At 34.9% G+C, this 23215-nt stretch overlaps 2 protein-coding genes across 3 annotated transcripts; one reads left to right on the top strand and one right to left on the bottom strand.

The window, feature by feature from the left end:
- The first annotated feature begins 829 nt into the window (after positions 1-829).
- Positions 830-21457, top strand: LOC113226300 (adipocyte plasma membrane-associated protein-like). 2 transcript variants are annotated; one of them, XM_026458878.1, is made up of 7 exons: positions 830-879; positions 9146-9275; positions 9604-9812; positions 10411-10699; positions 11856-12049; positions 19686-19903; positions 20252-21457. In XM_026458878.1, the coding sequence occupies exons 2-7, from the start codon at positions 9154-9156 to the stop codon at positions 21065-21067; spliced, it is 1848 nt and encodes a 615-aa protein (XP_026314663.1). In that variant the 5' UTR covers positions 830-879; positions 9146-9153; the 3' UTR covers positions 21068-21457. The 2 variants fall into 2 exon arrangements, with proteins under 2 accessions (XP_026314663.1, XP_026314661.1); XM_026458876.1 differs by lacking the exon at positions 830-879 and adding an exon at positions 1965-2101 and having other exon boundaries at positions 20252-21456.
- On the bottom strand, positions 18258-19185 carry LOC113226301 (transmembrane emp24 domain-containing protein 5-like). The gene has a single exon (XM_026458879.1). It carries the CDS (start codon positions 19161-19163, stop codon positions 18300-18302), a length of 864 nt encoding a protein of 287 aa, XP_026314664.1. The 5' UTR covers positions 19164-19185; the 3' UTR covers positions 18258-18299.
- Positions 21458-23215: the final 1758 nt, after the last annotated feature.

The following is a 23215-nucleotide window of genomic DNA, read 5'->3' on the forward strand; positions in this document are numbered from 1 at the left end:
CTAAAATATAATATCTGTGTAATACAACTACACAGGTTGACCTGTCCCCCAGGAAATAGTCTATTCATGCGCAGAAGCTTATAGAAGTTCTGTACGCTGGAAGCTTAAGTTCAACATAAATATCATATCAGAACCTGTCGAAAGCCTCTGAAATATTGAGAGACACAGCAAGCAATTCACTGCATTTCATTTTGTGTATAGACACACTATAATAAATTGAAATCTAACAAAAAACAAAATAAATAAAAATGATCTCATTTTTTTAAAAATTTATTAAGGCTTTGGCAAAGCCATCGCATCGGCCTAAACATGAAGTTCTTAAATTCTCTTTGATGAAGTTTATGTTTCTGTAAATATGGCCGCCACAAACAGGATAGGCAATTTGAGGCGGCGTGCTTGGATTGACTCGGGATTCCTTAAAACGGGCCGCTACGGGTATTCTAGTTCGAGATTCGTATAATTTCGCGTTTTAATCTGCGATTAAGGCACAATAGCACTATCCTATTCCACTTTAAACTAGATTTCACAAAATAATTGAAAGTCAAAATAAAAACGAAACTTTTCCCTCCAAAAGGTCCAGAGCGAATCCATGATCTCATTCTTAAGGATACTAATTAAAAATTCCCGCGCTTTCTCTGAGCTAGAGTTGCATGACTTCGACATATCGAAAACACCAATAAGCCTTTTCATTCGTTCAATCTGTAAATTGAACGCAGCTATTCTTGACATTGATGACAGGTCAATGACTTTAGTGTTGTTTGTCTGACTATGATCGATATCGGCACTTTGGCAATATAAAGTCGATATATTGTTGGTTTATTGTGGTCCGGCTACATATTTGCGACATACCGCACCGTAGTCTAGACTTGTTAAAGTCAGGTATGAGTTTATATAGTCGTGCATGTGTATTGTTTAAAGAAAAATGGTCAAACCGTACCTTACACCACCTCACGGGTAGGTACAGGGTCGACGCACGTGATGCTTGACACCTAAGATTTAAATCCAACTCTATGCCGCTTACGATAAGAACGGTCCAAAGTACGTACATACATACAAAGTGTCAAGCTTGACGTGCTCTTGGCTGTACCTGGTTCATACATGATTTATGGCAGGTCATAGCAGAATAACGAGGCCTATGTAATTAACATAGTCCTCAGACGCTGAATCATAGACCCTTTTGACATGCTTTTTTTATTTTAACTTGAATTTATTTTCAATTACTTTTTCTTTGTTAAATGTTTGAAATGTATGTATTTTACATATGAAATAAAGCCGATTTTCTTAGTATTTATTTAAGGAAGAACATTCAATGAAACTCAACCGTATTAACTGGTTTTAAATTTACGGAATCCATGTAGATTGACGTTAAGATAGGAAAATGTAGTTAAAGACATACACAATATAGTAGATTGTACAAGAAGAGTATAAAATGAGTCATTTTAACCGAGACGAGTATATACTTAAGTCGAGGGTAAAATGGGTTTTATGAACGAGTTATACACACTGCTTTTCAGTTCAATTGCGAGAAAATCAAACAGCAATATTACAAATAAACGATTATTTAATTAAAATTGACTTTAAAATTACAACAATTAGACATATTTAATGTGACGCTTTTTTATTTTATGCACTAGAGCACAAAATCCTATTTAATGCAGCCTAGACCCAGCATACATACGAACTTTAAGAGCATGAGAAATGAAAAAGGTTTTTTTCCAAAAAACTTCAATTTAACGTAAGTTATTTTCCAAGTACTTCAAAAAAATGAACAAATTTTATTATTGTCGATATCGATTTGAACGCTGTTGCGCAGTTCTAGTTTTCTTTAAAGAAGATAGAAAAAAAAAACCTGTTTTCGTGAGATAATTTTTCGTTCTCTTTTCACAGGTGGTTTGGTAAAGGTAATTAAATTAATGATTTTTTTCATATTTAAACACTCAATAACAATTAGTGCAGCAACTACACAAATATTCTCCAAACGTTAGTGTTGAAATTCATGTGCGTCACGTCGAAATTATTTGAATAATTATTCGAAATAAAGTGCGATTCATTAATAGTTTTCACTTTTCACCGTATTGGTCGAAGACTCCACGTATTGCAGGTATTTTGTTTTTACATTCTCTTTCCTGTAATACCACTGGGAAATTTCTCGAAGACTTGAATTGAAACGACTTCGAATTAATGCCCCATCAGATATAGTGTTTTCTGAGCCATGAATTTAGAGCTTATACATATAAATTCACATACGTGTGTATAAGGCCGGCGACGGTTTTTGCAGAGGTCGTTATTAATTTTAAAATTCTGTAATACAAATAAATACCTTTATCTTACCCAATTTCAGGTATTAAACCATGAGTGGCTTAATTAAATAATTCTTTTATACGCGATGTATTAATACCATACTGCTTATTTTACACTATATAATATAATATTTTATAGTATGGTGTCGGCTTATTGCAATGTAATTTATATGGCAATTAATGACTCCTTGCAATAAGCCGATGACAGGTAATATGTTTTGTATAAATCAAAATGATCCATTGAGTGAGATATAATCCATTTTCACTTATTCACTAGAGCAAGAAGTGTAATATTAATTTCCTGTAGCAAAATTATCATAAAAAATTTGTTTTTTAAAATTACCATTACCCTTCTAAACCATAACGCAGTGGTGTACATTACTGCTTGGCGGCAGAAATAGGTAAAGTGGCAGTATTTCCTTGGACGAACTCTTTCATAAGGAGCTCTATTGCTAATAAATATATATAAATATTCAATATGTTTATACTATTAATGCAAGTCCTAAAATATACCTTCTAACACTAAGTTTATTCAGTGGCAACAGGGCATTGAGGCTTGAATAATAAGTCAAATCTTGGGCATAGAGAAAATTGCAGATTCTGCCACAAGGCAAATATATTCTCCTCTGCATGTCCTTGCCCAGTACGGGCCCTTAATGGGCGTATGATGCACCCATTCTGACGAGGCACAAGCCTAAACCAGAGGACATAAAAACTGTCAAAGCTACGAAAATCCTTCAGTTATTTCAATGCTGTTGGCCTCTTCTTTGAACTGTAATTAATGGTGATCACAATTGATCAGTTAATTGCAGTTAATTATAATAATAATAATTTATTTAAGAAAATAAAATACATGTACAAGCTAATTGATCTACAGCAATTAAAAATTATTGGGATTGTACATACAATTTATGAATTTCGATTTAAACCGTCATAACCTATTCTAAGTTCGGGACATGTATTAATAGGATTATGATGGTTCTCTGTTGTCTCATAACCTAAACTTGGGACTGTGTAATAATATGCCGTAACGGTTGTGGATAATATGCATGCCCGTGTGTGTGTGTGTGCGTGTGGGTGTGTGTGTGCGTGTGCGTGTGTGCGTATGTGTGTGTGTGTGTGTGTGTGTGTTTGTGAGCAACTGACATGTTTGAGTTGTAGTTGAAACTTAAAAGACAAATCAACTTCAGCTGTTTTAATTCCCTTTTTCCTAATTTATTGTTTAATATGAAGTAGGATCTCTTATCATTTTCAATGTTAATCACACTTAGTGATACTTTGGTGTATATCTTAGTATCAATTGCAATAATTATTCAACCATGCTTGACCTATAAACTTAATAAAGTTCTTGATATATCAAATTTTGCATAAACAATTTTTATGCAACATACTTCTGATAAGATTAAAAAATAACATACTTATTGTAAGTAACCTTTACTTATTTATAAATCTCTAGATATGCAACTTTCCTATAAATTTACAACACAATGAAGATAATTTATAAATTAATACTGTTATTTCGTGGGTTGGCACAAAATTTGCTTGGTGTTTAACATGTATGATGTCATGCATAATACAACAGCACCAATTAACTTAATTATCATAATATATACATAATGCATAGTTCTATTTTCTTAAGTACAAACATATTCGAGTTTTGTGGAATTTACTACTTGCTAACTAAATTCATACCAATATATTATTTGACATAGCGTCGTTGCGCGTGCAAAACGTTGAAGAGCACTTTGTAAATACCGCGTAACAGCGTTTTCACGAGTTTACAGGAAGAATAAAAAACTTAATATCTTAGCCATTGAACTATATTTTACCAACTGAACTCTGTAGCCACTTCTTTGCAATTCACTTTGTAGAAAAATAACGTAAGTTTACCTACAACTTGTTTAGATTCCGGTTAAAGTCACTAACGCGGTTTTGTAGTAACAAATTACAGAAAAGGTAGTATACTGTTAGTAGGTGCGCGGGATTAAAATGAAACATTTTATTAAAGGTTTAATTTTTTGACTAAAGACCAAAAGTGACAGAGAGTAAAGAGGCATTTGCCCTTCTCTCAGACAGTACAGGGTCATAATAATAAAATAACAAAAAAGGTTCTAAAATAAACATATTAGACCAAAAAAGTATTATCCGATAAACAATAAATTGTTACTGTTCGTAGTCAAATTATATAAAAATCTTTTTATAAGTAAGTCAAAAAGAAGGTGACAACTTTCTCGTGATTAAAATGTTATTAAATTTTGTAGTTTGAAAATATGTGTAATTAAGAGTAACAAAAAAAAAACAGTCACATAAGTTCTCTGAAAATCACAGCTGCTTAATCTTGTTAAATATCTTGCACAAATATACGCCACCCTATTTTATTAAGCTGACGTACATGACTTTGCGTCATACCCCTGCAGGCGTGCTTTATTTGCTTTGCTGATGCTGTAGTCGAGGTTTTGCGTTTGGGTATGGAGTGTTACATACCATACTCTGATGTACCTAATGGACCCTAAGCTCGTCCATGGTTTAACGCTGATTGTACATAAACAGTCCGCGTACCAAGCTTAGGCAGATGCTCGACTACGCAACGCTGCGAGTACTCAGAATTTGCTTTTTGAAAGCTTTTAATAAGGACGCCAGGAAGTGCAAAAGTGTGTTACGTATGGCTAAGTTCGACCATGTGCGCCGCATAGGGGCCAAGCTTGCCTCTTATCCAACAGGCAGCAAATTCTTTTGGACCCTGGCCAAAGCGATCGAATCTAACTTTTGTCGCCCATCTTTGCCACCTCTGCTGAGGCCGGATAGCTCGCTGGCTCATACTGCGGAAGAGAATGCAAATCTTTTTGCCTCACTCTTTGCAGAGAGATCGCGTTTGTTTGGCGCAGGGAACCTACTACCTACTACCTACCTTGCCTCAGACTGGCTGCACTATGGCGCCAGTTCGCATACGCCAAAAAGAGGTACTTAGAACTCTGCGAAATATAGACGTGAATAAAGCTAGCGGGTCAGATGGAATTCCAGCAATAGTCCTACGTAACTGTGCGCCTGAGTTGTCTCCTGTTATCACGCGCCTGTACCCCCTCTCACTTGAGACTGGTGTAGTTCCCAGGTAGTGGAAGCTTGCAAACGTGCAACCTGTACCGAAAAAGGGAAAGTAGAGCTGACCCTGTCAACTATAGACCTATCTCAGTCATTTCCATACTCTACAAGATTATGGAACGTGTACTCAACAACCGTCTCCTGTCGTACCTTGAAGACCTTGAGATCTCCTTAGTGATCGCCAGTACGGATTCCGACGAGGGCGATCTACTGCGGATTTTCTTGTGTATGCCTGTCACATATGGAGCGAGGCTATAGAAAGCAAGGCGAAGCACTTGCAGTGTCTTTAGACATTTGTAAAGCCTTTGACAAGATCTGACACGCAAGCCTTTTAAGTAAGCTTCCCTCTTATGGGTTTCCCACTGACCTTTGGAATTGGATCTCGGATTTCTTGAGTGAACGTTCGATTCGAGTGGTATTAGAAGGCTACTATTCCGAACATATGGCGCGAGATAGAGAGTTCCTCAGGGTTCCGTACTGTCTGCAACTCTCATTCTGCTGTATATCAATGATATGTTAATTCCAGGTACCTTTGCATATGCTGATGACAGCACAGTTGTAGATAGGTACTTGACCAATGCACCCTTGAATTGGTCAAGCAGTCAGTGGAGAGGAAATCCAGTCTTGAGAGTCCATAATTAGCCGTTTGGATTTGTAACTCCAGGCAGTCTCAGATTGGGGCGATGCCAATCTTGTCAAATTTAACGCTACCAAAACGCAGGCGTGTCTATTCTTCACAAAACGGAGTTCCTTTGAGCTGACTCCGATATCATATCGATAGATCCTTCTCGTGATATATCCATACCGATACCCGACTGTCATCATTTATTTTCTTTTTTATCATTAACTTTCAAATAATAAATTTTAACATTACTTCGTCGTGATGAATTTGATCTCTTAGTTCTCCTAGTCGTAGATTTCGTGCAGGGATCGTGTTATAACTTCTTCATGAATTTGGTAAATACGCGGACTTGCGGCCAATTTCAACAATGCTACAGTTTCGCGGTATTGTTTCGATGGCAAAAATGAGGTTTCTTAGAGGCTAATTGAAATTCTGTGAGATCTAGTTTAGGCGAATTAGCGTTAACGATTTGTTGGCGCGATATTTCAATTTTGTACCTTTTACTGTTACGCGGTATTTACAAACTGCTCTTCCGCGGCTTTGCACGCGCAACGACATTAGGACTTTTCTCGGTCATCTAATAATTCAATTTATAAACTTTGATTATTTAATTGTCATTTTATGCATCGCTTTTTAATTATTGGGATTGACTGGTAGAGAATGCCTAATGGTGTTAAGTCCGTCATTTGTACTGTTTTGTATGTAATAAAGTTTAAAAAAATAAAAAAATACAGGTTGACGCTGCGTGTCCTTAACCAGATATTAAAGTTATATCAGAACAGATAAGGTAACATGTAAGTGTAGTAGCGAACTGTTAACCGAGAAAATAATTGAAATTATGAACACTTCATAAAATTTATGGTCTGATTATTACTATTATAGTCGTACTTAACTGCCATTACTGAGTTTCCACATTTAAAAACTTAGACTTTCGTAAATAGTATTCTACTTTCATAGTTATATTTACTTATGTAAATAAGTAGTACAAGTGTACACTAGCTTATTAACCTTATAATTTTCTTATCAAAGTGAATATAGTACACTTCACACAACATGTTAACATGTTGTTACTGACACTTTATTAAAATACTTATTTAAATGTGTAATGTGACTAAATAATATAATAATCTACATAATACGTGTACAACAATAGTATCTATAATAGTATCTGTATTATAGATACAAGGGGTGACAGAGTGCTTAAAAGCACCAATTATTAATTACTTTATTGTTTTACTTAAATATTTTTATTGCATCATAGGATAAAACTATTCACGTCGAAAGTTGAAGTTGAATTTTAAAGTAATTTTCCAATGGAGCCATGTAAAAAAATTGAGTAAATAAGTAACCGTTCACCTAAGGCCTTCTACTCATAGGTAAAACTTTCTGGATCCGGATTCAAATCTGGAATTCGAAAAGTACTTAATTAATAATAGGGGTTAAAGTATGAAATTGCCGATTTGTACTGAAAATCTAAATTGTTTATTTTTTAAATTTTTAACAAATTTATTTAATCAAAATAGTTGCCATTGTTATCTATACATTGCTGCCATCTAATGGGAAGGTTATTAATGCCTTTGCGATAGAACTCCGACGATCTAGACTGCACAAACTGTGTGAAAGCATTTTGTACTGCCTCCTGGGAAGAAAACATCTCGTCACGTAGATAATTGTCCAAATCACGAAAAAAATGGTAGTCCGTAGAAGCAAGGTCTGGTGAATACGGAGGATGACGAATGGTTTCTAACTGCAGTTCCTGAAGGGTCAAAATGGTTTCTCGTGCTGTGTGAGGTCTCGCGTTGTCGTGGAGCAATAATGGTGAAGATCGATTCATGAGTCGGAGCTGTTTTACTGCTAGTTTTGTCAACATGGTTCGGAGTTCGGCACAATAGACATCTGCCGTTATTGCTTGACCAGCTCGGAGAAAACTATAGTGAATAACACCATGCTGAGATCACCAAACAGTTACCATTACCTTTTTATTGGTAAGTTTTGCTTTAGGACACTGTTGTGGCATTTGACCTGGGGTCAGCCATTGCATTTTTCTTTTCCGGTTATCATAAAGAATCCACTTTTCATCACATGTTACAATTCGATCCAATATTCCTTAATTTATGTACCGGTTCAACAAGGCAACACAAGTTTCAACACGCGTTTCTTTCTGCAGATCAGTCAAATCATGAGGCACCCATTTTTCGTATTTTTTTATTTTATTGATTTGACGCAAGTGAGTCAATATTGTGGGTAAGGTAACGTTAAACCATGCCGCTAATTCCTGGGTAGTTTGACTAGGATCGGCTTCCACTATCTCTCTTAATTCATCGTTATTCACCTGTGTGGGCGGTCTTCCTCGTGTCTCGTTCTTTAAGTCGAAATTTCCATCACGAAAGCGTTTAAACCAAAATCGCACGGTGCGTTCATTAGTAGACCCCTCTCCAAACTCAGCATTGATATTGCGGGCTGTTTCTGCCGCGTTAGTTCCGCATCGGAACTCGTATTCAAAAATCACTCGAATTTTCGCAGTATCCATCTTTCTTGTCTAAATTGAATAACAAAAACAATTGAAAGTCGATATTCAAATGTTTCAAATTAAAAAAAAAAAAAATCACAGAAACCATTTGAAAAAAGTTTCATTCGAAAACCTCAAACCATGAAGATTCTATGAAAATTCAAAGAACCTATTGCAATAAAACGGCAATTTCATACTTTAACCCCTAATATTTGGTGGTTTTAACCACTTCATGTCACTACTTCTATATTTATACGTAGAAATTTATCTATTCATTTGGAACATCCTATTCCGACCGTTACTCATAATTAAAGAAACCGCATCTTGATAGTTTCTATATATCTTAAGTAAATGAGGTTTAAATGGTCAATTTAATTTCTCGTAATATTATTACGTTAACTAGCAAGCTAGAAGTTAAATTTATTGCCATTTTTATTCATTCCAGTTACTTAACACCAAGTACATATATGTCACTTGTGTTAGGATAGTTTTCATTGTCTTTCCAGCCCAGCGTCACAAATTGATCTAACAGTAATTTATCTAATTGCAATCGCTATTTATGAAATTTATGTTAACCTACATTGTTTAAGACTCTGATAAATCTCATCATTTCAGGCTTCACAATGGGACTGATAATTGGTCTTATAAAGAGACTGATAAAATTAAGCGTCTACTTTGGAGCGCTTGCAGCTATTGTAGTCCTCATCCCGAACTTGCCACCTTACACCAAATTCACAAGTATTAAGTAAGTTTTATTTTTCTGTAAGTGACTGCTTACTATGGACATGCCTGTTTTTACTTACATTGTGTTATATTATATACGGTGTCTGGTGTTGAAACAGGTGATGCTTGTCCCAAAATCAAATTCAAATACACTATTGTACAAAATTTAATTATGTAAAATAGTATAATTCAATGCAAATATCTCACTTGATTCAGTAATTGACTTTTGAACGTAACTTATGATTTATTCTATGAAGATCCCATTTGAATTGCCTAAATCTGTGGGAATGGTTAATAGTAAATTGTATTAATGTACAAATTTGAACATTTTGGACACTTTACTCTTTCAGGCTTGAGCCAACTCAACCAAGAGTGGGACCTCTAGAGCCGAATGGAGCTTTGAACAATGCTGAGCAGTTGTATAAAGAGAAGTTGTTAGGGCCTGAAGCATTTCAACTTTATAAAGGAGAAGTGTACACTAGCTTACAAACTGGCGAAGTAGTTAAAATAACGCCTGGCGGACATGTCACTTTTGTTACTAAGATTGGACAGCCATGCTGTGAGTGTCTTGAATGATTTTATTTTTACATGTATCTCTAATATTGAGAAGTAATAATTGTATTCCAATTTTGTCAACGACCTCCGTGGTCGAGTGACTTGCACACCGGTTTTCTTGGTGTCGCCGTCTTTAAGGTCCCGGGTTCGATCCCCGGCCGGGTCAATATAGAAAACTAACTTTCCTATATTGCCTCGGGTCTGGGTGTTTGTGGTACCGTCGTCGTTGTATCTGATTTCCATAACACAAATGCTTTAGTTACTTACTTTGGGATCAGAGCAACATATATGATGTTGTCTGTTATTTGTTTATTTATTCTGAAAGGCCCTTTTGATCCCATTTTCGTTTGGGCCAATGGTCAACAACATCCAGTTTACAAATAGAAGGGTATAATAAGAAACTTTATACATAATTAAATAATAATCAATTACAATTACTTTCTTATAATGAGAGAGCTTAGACCGTAATTCATTATGCAGGCCCGATGCGGGTTGGGGAATTCTTTGAAGAGTTCATTATTTTTCCTCGTATGTTTTGTTTCGCCATAAAAACTGTAGATACTTATTATTTAGATACATTAACGAAAACTTTAAACTTTTAGCTGACTTAACACAAGGGCACAAATGCGGTCGTGTGCTCGGTTTTCAAATCGATGAAAAGAATAACTTCCTGTATGTCGCTGATGCGTACTACGGTATATGGAAGGTAGACCTAAACAACTACAAGAAACAGTTGCTAGTCTCGCCAAGGGTACAGATTGAAGGTCGGAAACCAAGATTATTTAATCACCTTGCTTTAGCCAAGAATGGTGATATTTATTGGACAGATTCTACTAGCGACTATGGGTTACATGATGGAGCTTACAGTTTAATGAGTGATCCTTCTGGGCGGTGCGTATATTTTGGAATATACATTATAGCATGTCTACTAAGGAGTTTGTTTCGGTTTTTTCTATTCATATTTTAATCCAGTCTGACATAATCAAGAGTCGCTACAAAATCATTGACCCCTACACTAAAGACAACGTTTCTCTTAAGTATAGTACGAATCACAACTATGTCTCAAATATAAACAAAGTGGTAGACCGTACAAAAAAATACATTTTAAATGGTAGTTTAATTTTTGACGATAAACATTTAGAACTCTTTTCAATCTGTAATCTGATAAAACTTGAAACAATTCACATTTTTACTTAATTTCTTTTAATACAATAATTATAATAAAATATATTTATGATCCTGGTAACATAATCAGGATCAAAAACCATTTTTTATGCCGTATTTTATAGTGTATTAGATGTCATTCGCGCTTCGTTTCTCGAACTCGAACGTTTTCTTGTCTTCGAAGTGCGGTTGTTGAATTATTGTGTTCTATCGCGAAAACCTTAGACCGCAATATTGTGTTGTTGTTAAAGTTTTTGTTTATTGTTAATATTTTAATTGAAATTGTAGAAAATGTTAACTTCCTCCATTTCCAATTCCGTTAACAAAAGAAAGTTTAGCGCGCATTGATAATGACATTTCTTTGTTTACATTTTGGACGTCTAATTATGATTCATACTATAGAAGATTTATCTTTGTTTAGTAGCTTGGTAAATGTCGGATTTGACATTATGTAAATTCATTGGAGACATAGAAATTTGAAATAACTTTTTGTTTTTAAACATATATAGTGATTATTTTACTCGACAGATAAAATCCTTCAGAAAGATTATGCTGTAATATGCTTCATAAAAAAGCTATTGTAATTATTACTAAGTAAACCTAATCTAGTATTTTGTTCAGTCTCCGGTAACGAACACCAAAAATCCAGTAATTAATTATCCTGTAATCAACATTTCCCAATAATGAACACTCAGTAATTAAAAAAAAAACACCGTTATGAAATGTATTATTATGATAGAAAATTTGTCTTAAATCTTATTAGAAATGAATTTAAAAAACATCTCGAACATCTTCGTCATCAATCTTGTGTTTGTTTGTCACTGGCGCTACCACCTTTAGTAAAAAAAAGAGTTGATAAAAATAATTACTATTTTACTTTCAGATTATTCCACTACATAGCAGCAAAAAATCAGAGTAAAGTACTCTTAGACGACTTGTGGTTTGCCAATGGAGTGGTGTTATCCCCTGACAATAAATTCGCAGTAGTGGCGGAGACAGGCCGGTATAGACTCATGAAGTACTACATAGATGGACCTAAGAAGGGAAAATCTGAAGTGTTTGTCTCTGGTCTTCCAGGTACGATTTCTTTTTCTACGAAAGTGGTAATATTGATTTTAATGTCGATGCTTTTTTAGTTTTTCTTTATTTATTTCTGAACCTTACATTCCAGGGCTTTCAGTCGAATTAGCGATAATAAACATAGAAAATAATATAAAAAAGTAATAGCATAGTAGTAGAACGAAACTAATAATGGTATTTACGATGAATTGAATTCTAAACATGACAAGGTACAACAGCACATCAAGCTGGAACACTTTTGTTCGAATGTCGCCCACAGAGTAACGGAACTAGTACGTCAATGTATAGCTTGATATGCTGTCGTCTATGTGCAAAAATAACTTATCCGTTTTTAATCTTGCGTTTGGGTATGGAGTACCATACTCTGATATACCCAATGGACCCCAAGCTCGTCCATGGTTTAACGCTGACTGTAGTTATGCTGCAGCACAAAAACAGTCCGCGTAACAAGCTTGGGCGGATGCTCGGCTACGCAAAGCTCCGAGTACTCGGAATCTGAAGAAAGGTTTTAATAAGGCCGCCAAGAAGTGCAAAAGCGTGTTACGTAGGGCCAAGTTTGATCAAGTGCGCCGCATAGGGGCTAAGTTTGCCTCTTACCCAACAGGTAGCAAATCCTTTTGGTTCCTGGCCAAAGCGGGCGAATCTAACATTTGTCGCCCATCTATGCCACCACCGCTGAGGCCGGACGGCACGCTGCACTATGGGAAATAGTAGAACAATTTGAAATACACATTTAATTTTATTTCATAGTTTAGATGTCATACTTTATTATACTGACGGTTTTTTAGGTTAGATAGGTATGTTGATTCAATAAAAATACTTCCAAAATGTCCTTTCCCGTACCCATCTCGTTGTGCCATATAATTTTGGAACTTTCGACGTCGTATTTCGTATTGATTTTGTTAGATAAGCTGAGTGTTATTGTATATTTCTATAACTCACATCTTACGTAAAATAATTGATATTTTTCAAATTTGTTGTGTAATGTGAAGAAAATAAATTATAATTAAAAATGGAGACCTATCTTTATCAAATTCATCAAAAGTTTTGACTGTTAGAAGCTTGCCGAAGTTTCGAATTTTATATTATTTCATAGCGTAGGTATTCATTATCGAAATTTTATAAAAATCACCTGCGGTTTTTTGCAGTTTCTAAAGATATGAAAGAAATCGTAGCAAATGTCCTACCGCAGGAAAATACCCTTATCAATCGCGTTGCATCGATAAGGGTATTTTTCTGCGATTGCATTTATCATATTTATCAATATTATTCACACTACACCATTACTATATAATGCTCTGACACATTAATTTCATAAATTTATTAAAACAAGCAGTCGTTTGTTACTGAATATACTTTTCCAACTCTTTTTGAAAATGAGTAATTTCAAATGTTTGAGACTGGAACTAATACTTTTCTACATTGAAGGTGGAAGAAATGAATCGGTTCTAGAAACATTCTTACGAGATTGTTATGAACTTTCGGAGGACAATTTACTTTAGATAATTAGTGATTTAGAAAAAATTGCTAACAGTTTAACAATCGACGGAGCCAAGCATCACGAAAGAAAGAAGCTTTTTTGAGGGTTAATAGTGATTGGTTGGATCAAGAGTTTTCTGTTACTTTGTCAACGACAATCGGTTCCATTCCATCTACTTCAACTGGAAAACGAGGAAGACCATACATATGTCTTATGAAAATTGTTCAGAATGTAGAAAGAAGCGCAAAAATAACTACTTAATGAATATGGATTCGAACACGTCTATGGTGCATATACTCAAGGGCTGCGATCAAAGGGAGAAAGTAATGAAGCAAAAATCGTGGAGGCATTGAGGTCTGCAGATGCAGAGAAAGAAATATCAGTGCTAAAATTGACGGACGACTCTAATACCATCCAAACGCTAAGCGATCAAGACGCATTAAGTGTATTTATTGAATTGGATCTGACCAGGGCTCATTATTTATATTTGAAGAATATTATGGATGAACGGAACTGTTTCTTACTACTACCTTATTACAAAGTACAAAAAAGTAAACAGAACTCTTACCTACCTGCATCAGCTATTGAAATTACAAACACATGTACGAAAATGTTATCCTTACAGGATTTATTAGATCACATAGGACTCCATGTACAAAAACTGTTTGAAACAATTGGTTTTATACAGTAAATGGACATAGTTATGCAAACAAGAACCAACCCACACCTCGAATGAAATTGAGTTATGTATTTAGGTAGAACACCAGACGTGTCCTTTACCCGCTCATAAAAGATCCTGGCAATGTACCAAGCCAAAACGGAGAAAATAAAAGTCCTTCAGGGTACCAACCCCAAATAAGTAACTTTTTAATAGCTAAAAAGAATCATGCTGCTTAACCTCATATAACGTTTTTTTTAAATATGCTACATGGATCCATGTCATATATACTGAAGTACTTTAGATCTTTAGCGTTTTCATTACGAAAACTAGAACATGGTTCGCGTTAATTAAATAAAAAGATACATAATGTTTTCTATTTATTGCTATATAATATAATAGTTTTCCTATATCATTCTATACATAATTCACGTTGTTTGTCGCAAATAACTTACCTATTTATTTCTTCACAATGTTTTTACAAAAATCTAATTATCTCGAAAGTGACATTTTGTGGGTTGGTTCTAGTTTGCATAACTATGTCCAAATGGGGATGTGATGGCTCGTCTAGTCAAAGTGAGTACAAACAAAGACTTCCAGGAGAGTCTGAACTTGTATCAGACTCATACTTATTCGTCGCATCTGTTGTGCCCATCAGATTAATTGATGAAACGACTGGTACTGTTGTTTGAGTGAGATTCTGTCGCCCTATTTTAATTGAATTTTCGAAAGAAACTCCTGAGAAAAATAAAGCTGTTATTAACGATATTCAAAATGAAATTAATTCTTTGAGTCCATCGTTGATTGTTAAGGTAAGCAATGGCGTTCAAGTTAAACATGAACTTTTTTTAACCATGATAAAGTAACTCGGTATTAACCGACACTCCTTCAAGTTCAACATGTAATATTTGTGGGGCTACTCCACGTCTAATGAATAATTTACAAAATGTAACTGCAAGGCCCGAAAATGAAAATTCTTTTAGTTATGGATTATCAACACTGCACGCCTGGATTCGTTGTATGGAGATGATTTTGCATATTTCTTACAACCTTTCGTTTCAAAAATGGTCAGCTACGAGTGATATGAAAATAAACAAATGAAACAAGAGAAGAAAACTGTGGTACAAAGACACTTTCGACAAGAGCTTGGATTAATAATTGATAAACCACGGTAAGGAGGTGGTAAAACCAATGACGGTAACACTGCGAGAAGGATTTTTTATAATGCAGCCTGCTCAGCTAAAATTACAGCAGTCGATGAAATTTTGATAAAGCGACTTTATATAATCCTTCAAGCTTTATCGTCTGGCATAATGATAGATTCCCAAAAATTTGGGGAATATGTTTTTTGGGAACTGCAAGAATATATGTCAGTAAATATGATTGGTATTATATGCCATCTTCGGTACACAAAATATTAATTCACGGAGAAGGTGTATATATAATTAATCATTTTGCAGTGTTACCTATCGGACAACTTTCAGAAGACGATCAAGAATCTCGTAATAAAGACTACAAAAAATTTAGATTACACCACGCAAGAATGTGCTTTAGATCTGTAACAAATGAACATTTATTTCACACGTTACTTTGTACTTCTGAAACATTTATAATCAGTAACCGAAAACCGTATGTTAAAAATCGACAGGAGTTTGACGAGGAGACGCTACGTCTATTGAAAGTGGACCAACTCATTACTGATTCTGAAAAAGATATTATAATTACAGTAATAATAGGTTATGGTGAAAGAGAGAGGCTAGAGTCTAAAACAGATATCCGAAATAATAACAAATATGCTTTCATGTTTTTTCTTGTCTCGTATTTTTATTTTTTTATTTTATATAATTTTAAGTAAAATGTATAATTATATTTAATTTATTTTATGAATAAAAAATTACCGTAATATGGTATTTCTATTTTTTTTAATAAATATTGGGTAGTATTTACCAGAGAGAGATTTATGATTTTGCAAATTTTTTGTCTTTCATTTACGGGTAGTTAAATAAAAATGTATAAGTGTTTAAAAGCGTCGTAATTCCCACTATGTATAATAAAAAATTTAAAGGTGTATCTCAAAAAACAAAAAAGTTACAGATTTTTGGTCCGTAACTGACCTAAATTTCCCATAGTGCGCTTGGCCCATACTGCAGAAGACAAGGCAAAGCTTTTCGCCTCACTCTTTTGCAGAGAGTTCGCGTCTAGAGGCCACAGGGAACCTTACACCTACCTTGCCCCAGAACGGCTGCAGTATGGCGCCAGTTCGCATACGCCAAAAAGAGGTACTTAGAACTCTGCGGAATCTAGACGTGAATAAAGCTAGCGGATCAGATGGAATTCCAGCAATAGTCCTACGTAACTGTGCGCCCGAGTTGTCTCCTGTTCTCACACGCCTGTACCGCCTCTCACTTGAGACTGGTGCAGTTCCCAGGTCGTGGAAGCTTGCAAACGCGCAACCAACCAAGCCAAGCCAAACCAAGCAAACCAAGTTTCGAACGATTTGTTGTGTCTCTGAGCGTAAACTTACATTATAATGATTTGGAATTTCGGCAAAGGCGGCAGTCGACTCTGTGTAAACAGCGAGTCGCCTGCGCCTTTTTCGGCAAGGCGAAATTGTCTGCCTAAACCGGCAGCCGAAACCTTGTGGAAATACACCATAACTATTGGACATAAATATTGTGAGGTTCAACTTTTCAGCAAATATTTTCTTTGTTTATTTTACTATTAGTAAAGTTAGTGTAGTCTGTCTTTTTTGAAGACATAGTAAAATTACATTTGCAGGGTTGCCAGTTTTTATAAAATTGCAAATAGTCGTGTAGTTGTTGTCGACAGATTGTGAAAGAAGGTAAAATTTCGCCAAAAATATCTGAGTTGTGAATGTTACGACGTTGGAATGGTTACTAATTGAGTTATTGCCTTCTTTATTCTTATTTTTACATTTGATCTACTAATAATGAAATTAGTTTTTATTTACATACATTTTAATACGAATACGTGGAATTGATTTATCTATATTAGATTAAAATGAAAAACTTTGATATATGTCTCCTCTTTGTATTTTTAATAACTACAGTAGTTCTGAATGTAGTGTATGTATGTACGAACTAAAATTGACAATTGAAGTGAACCTGTGCCCAGCAGTTGCATGAATAATGGGCCGATGACGATTCAAATGAAACAAATTCGGTATTTATCGCGTTAGCTTAACCAATATTCAGTCGATAGAATATTCATCGACTTCAATCACTATAGTCTCTTTTTTGAAGACGGAGTAAAATGGCATTTGTAGGGTTGCCAGTTTTCACAAAATTTTAAATAGTTATGTAATTGTTGATAGTTTTGTCGATAGATTGTAAAAGAAGATAAAAAATTAGCCAAAAATGGCTGAATTGTGAATGTTACGAACGTTCCAATGATTATTAATTGCGTTATTGCCTTCTTTATTCTTATATTGACAGTTGGCTTACTAGTATCGAGATAATTTTTTATTCATATTACATTTTAAGAAGAATAGTCGGATTTCATTATCTATATTGAATAAAAATGAAAATTTAAAACTATATCTCCTCTTTATATTTTTCATAAACATTATTCTAAATATAGTGTATATATTTATGAACGTACAAAAATTGACAATTAAAATTGACTTGTGCTCAGTAATTGGATTAATAATGGGTCAAAGATGATTCAAATGAAACAAATTCGGCTATTTATTCCATAAGCGTGACCAATATTCAGTCAATAGAATATTTATCGACTGCAATCACTAGCTGCTCGCAAGTGGGCAACACATTTGCGCAATGAACTGTCATTTTACTCCGTCTTCAAAAAAGACAAGACTATAGCTGTTTGCAAGAGGGCGACACTTGCGACTTGAACTGTCATTTTACTCCATCTTCAAAAAAGACAAACTAGTCATAACCATAACTAAATATTATTCTCAATAATATAATTCATACTATTGAGATGATGCATAGTATTATGTATGCCTAGTGTTAAGGCATGCATAATACTATTCGATAAAGACAATGAAGCAATTCATGGTTTTAAATAATAAGATTATGAACATGATAATAAAATGTATTAACTTTCGTCAACTTAAATGAATACGACTAAAAGGTCAGCGCCCGTCCTGGACGATCGAATAATTTCTTTATCATATACACTTGAACCATACCCACAATCAACATGAAGCTTATTTGAAATCCAGACCACATATCCACAATGAAAGTGTCTTCTATAGCTAAGTAACTATCGCGAGTCTTACTAACTGCATACAAGTCCAGTAAATGGCGTGCTTTTACAACGTTTTTCAGTATACGTGTCATGCAATTTGTTATATTAGTGACTTCAATGAAATACGGCTTTCCATCATTGTCGACTCCTTCCCATTCGAGAACCTCATGTTCCGGTTGTTCGTGACCTTGTTGATCCACAACGCTAACTTCGATGCCTTCGTGAGTTTCTTCCTTGTTCTCAAATAGCACATATACAAACACTAATTTCGAGTTCATCAAACTGAATGTATTATCCAAACAGAAAACGTATTCACCGTCTACTTCCAAATCAAAAATTACTTGATTTCGAGTTTTCTTATAATCCTCAAGAAGTTTATTCTCGTGAGGGTCTAAAATTTCGAATGAAATGTCCCAGTCGCCGTGTTGGCCGTCGACTACTTCGTATTGAACTTCCAACATTTGACCAGCTTTCCCTTCCTCGTAGAAACACGTCCTGGAGCCCGCTTCCACTCTAAGATTCATATCGTTCTCGTTATATATCTCTGTAACACAGCATTTCCATATTGCAGACACGAGAATGTAAAATACTATTCGATACATTTCTAAAACTTGGTTAAACTGATACGCTATAATGCGGCAATTAGACTGAACGTGTGATCTGTAACGACTTTGTTTCTTTGCACAAGTGTGGGCCTTTCTCAAGAAATGAATTTTAAGTGTTATATAACTATATAACATTTTTAAACGACGATTAAATGTTTTGTACTTCTACTATTAACAGCGTCCGTTCTATATGGCGAATTTTATTTAATATGGTGGCACCTTACATGGCTACTTTTATTAGCTATTGGGTGTTTGGATACTTGGAAAAATATTATTATTAGCTGTATTTGTCGAAAAGGCAAACAAGACAAATACTTTGTGACACATGCTATCTACAAATGATGATTATTTGCCAAATATATCAAATACGCAAATGCAAATAGCCATGTGAAGTGCCACTATTATAAGCGACCCTATTTCCTCCGTCCAGTGATTCATATTTTTCTAATGCCACCCAACGAAAATGTAACTCCTTTTCAACGTTTGTTTTTGGTGAAGGTATTATATTATAGTCGCATTGAATATAATAGACATTGATTGCAAAGCCACAACACGTATGTAGATACAAAAAAATTGATAACACAGTCAAACAAAAGGAAATAAAATAGCATTGCGCGGTAGAATTCTTAACTTGACCTAGACCTTATGTTTTTACAGGTACCCCAGATAACTTAAGAGTGTTGCCCGACGGTTCCGGTTTGATAGTGTCTCTGTTCACGGTATTCGACGAGAAGAACCCGTTGATCACCAAGTCGTTAGCCGAAACTCCAGTAATTAGGAAGCTCATCGCGCGGGTCTACAGGCTCCTCGAAATCCCATTCGAATTCCTCAATGCACAGTTCCCTCAACCTGTTTTTGAACAACTAGTTTATGACGTAAGTATAATATTTTTATACTTGTGTGGCTTATTTTGTTGGACATTCCCACTAATAATTACCTGGTCTCAAACTGGAAAATTCCCTGTTGTGTATGTATATATTCCCTTTGTATATTCCTGCACCATAGTAATGAAATTTACCTCAGAGGCACTACCCAAAACATGCAACCAAGAACCTGACTTGGTCTTACTAAACTCTTCTCGTCTAGAGTTTACAGTGCATGATTATTGAGGTCATCGGTTGTTTGAAGCACTACGTCTATGATCCTTGCATACCTTTCTAGTTGTCCCCATTCGTACTAATCAAGTAGACATCGATTTACTGACAACGTATAAAAATTTACAGATCGGCAACTTCAAGAGTGTATCATCATTAACTCCAGGAATGTCAGGAATCCTACAAATTGATTGGAACGGAAACATTGTCGCTTCATACTACAATAATGATGGAACATTGCATGCGATCAGTGATGTCATCGTTTTTAATGACAAGCTCTTTACTGGGGCACCACATGGTCAAGACTTTATAGGTGCAGTGCCTGCTCCACCGCTTTTGAAAAAGGCCTTCTCTTCTGTTAAAACTACACCTCCGCCTAAAACTGCAGAAACTGTGACAAAAGAAGTACCAAAGCCCAAAAACGAAAAACCTAAACCTGTGGAAAAACCTACAACAGATACACCTAAAGTGGAACAGAAAAAAGAAGCACCGAAACCGAAAGTAGAGGAAAAGAAAGAAGCGCCTAAACTTGTCAAACCTGTTGAAACTATTAAAATGAAACCAATTGAAAAACCATCAGAACCTAAACCTTCAACACGGGTACCGACAGCAACACCGAAACCTACAGAACCGAAACCGACAATTGCGCCAGAAACGGTTACCACTAAAACACCAGAAAAACCTAAACCAACACCAAAAGTTGAGCCTAAGAGTACTCCTACACCTAAAGCTGAAACAAGGAAAGAGGCCACACCTGCAAAACCCAAACCAGCTGGAGAAAATAATCCTAGTGAAACCATAAACTTAGCAAAAAAGAAAGTAGAAGAAAAACGCGAAATACCTATTAAAGAAGAAATCTCATCAGACACAATCAAACCAAACAAAGAAACGTTAAAAGTTATAAAGAAAGACGGTCCCACAGAGATACCTAACCCAAATCTGTAAAATATATTGTAGTTTCTTGGTTGTGGTGTACTAGTGAAAGGGTTGTGGGTTGTATTCAATGATGTGCATGTACATGGAACAAAGTTTTAAGGACATCTCACATTTTTGTTTAGATCATTTATTTGCTAAGTTCGAAGAAATCATAATATGATTTATTATCAGTCAAATATTTCCTTCGTAATTGATGTCATTCCAACTTACATTCCGAATACTACTATAACTGTGTATTACACTTCAAGCTTAATCAATATCATATTTACAAATACACGCATGTACTATTCTTGTAGTTTATAAATATTATTAGAAAAGCATTTAAAAACTTATTTGGTGATTTATAAGAAATTACTGTAATTAGCATTTACTAAAATAAAAAATCATATAGATAATATTTGAGCTACAAGCAAATTTTATAACTTTTTTTACAGATAAAGTGAGTAGGAAGAGATTATTGAAATTAGTTCACAATTTGTACAATTTTATTCAACTTTATCTTGACATGTAATTTATACAATACTAATAATTGTACAGTTGTATTTTTAAAGTAATGGACAAAAAATTGCAGTCATTTCAAACTGACACTAACCGGTAACTATCAAGGCGCAGCGGAGTAGGGCTGTTTCAGCGAACTGCAATTTTACCATCTACTGCGCAACTAACTATGTATGCAACAGATGTTTAAAATGAAATTGTAAGAAGTAAAACGCTGCGCGGCAGTCAGCCCGCACGTGTTAGGATGACGCCACACTGGTGTCACGCTACGCTGGGTATTAAGCGTGTGCCTTACTGTGACATCACCATAATCGAACATTTATTATTTGACTAACAAGTCGTATCGTAACAAGTCGTATCGTCGTGTTCTAGCCGCGGAAAAGTCGATTAGTCTATAGTGAGACAAAACTTATTCCGGTGGCACTATTGTACAATCTCAAGAACCACTGTTAGTCCATTTAGATCTTATTGGACGCAGAAAATGTGGTAATTTGGTACTTTCTTAGTCTTACAAAATGATCTAGCATAAGTCACGCCTTGTACAAGAAATCGGAGATTTCATGACACTCGAATGGGTGAAGCGCTATCCAGCATTTATATTTTTTAAATGTTTCTTATAAAAAATTAACTAGGTTTTATGCGATCAAAGCAAACGTACCTATCGCATGTCACTATTAAACTTACATTCTGTCGTACATTGTAACAACTTTAAAATTTATATATCCCAGAATTACGCGAAAATAATTTGATTATTCTCCTTGTAATTTACTTAAAATATCTTTTTTCTCGAGAAAAGGGAAATAAATTCATAATTTTAAAAATAGTTACCAAGCAACATTCAGTGCAATAAGTAGGTACCTATAGTTCCACAATTTATATGTCTATTCATTTATTTAAGTATGTTTAGTAAATTATGTTCTCGATTTTATTAAAAAAAAATGTGTTTAGAAGTTATGATTTATTTAATGAAATTAGTTATAAGAAATCTTGATCAAAATTTGAACTTTATCCTGTTCATAACAGACTGGCTGTATGCATTTTGTTGTTATTATATCTTTTTTTACACTGCGCTGGCAGTAAAGCGATGGTTATATCTGTATGCAATAAATATGATTTTTATTAAACCGAGTTGTTTTGGTTATTTTGTTGGGACATTCAGACATACCTTCATTTCATAGGTAAGAACAATATACTGGAATGATCTTATTGCACCGCTCCGGTAAAACACATACTTAACTGCCAAAAATTGTGATCCCAAACCTTTTTTTAAAATGCAATTTATACGGTTAAACAAAGACGCATTATGCATTCCTTTGATTCCTTCATTTTTTATAGAGGGCGTAATACGTATTGAAATAGTATAATATTTAAGAGCTTAGCAAATGTGCTATAAATACAAAACTTTTAATTCATTTTCTGTAAATTTTACAAATGTAAGTCACTGTTTCACCGGAGTAGGTGCGTTATATGTATACTTATAATTACTGTTGAAATCGTCACAATTATAACGCACACACTCAACATAGCCCCCCCGCACTAGGGAAATCCTGTCGCGGGTACCATGGACACATAGATCACTACAAATTACACCCCAACTCACGAGAGAAATAAATGTAGGTCATACAAATATTTCCCCCGACCCAGGAAATCGAACCTGGG

The sequence above is a fragment of the Hyposmocoma kahamanoa genome, unplaced genomic scaffold, assembly GCF_003589595.1.
Source record: "Hyposmocoma kahamanoa isolate Upper Pololo Valley unplaced genomic scaffold, ASM358959v1 187, whole genome shotgun sequence".
Classification (NCBI taxonomy): domain Eukaryota; kingdom Metazoa; phylum Arthropoda; class Insecta; order Lepidoptera; family Cosmopterigidae; genus Hyposmocoma; species Hyposmocoma kahamanoa.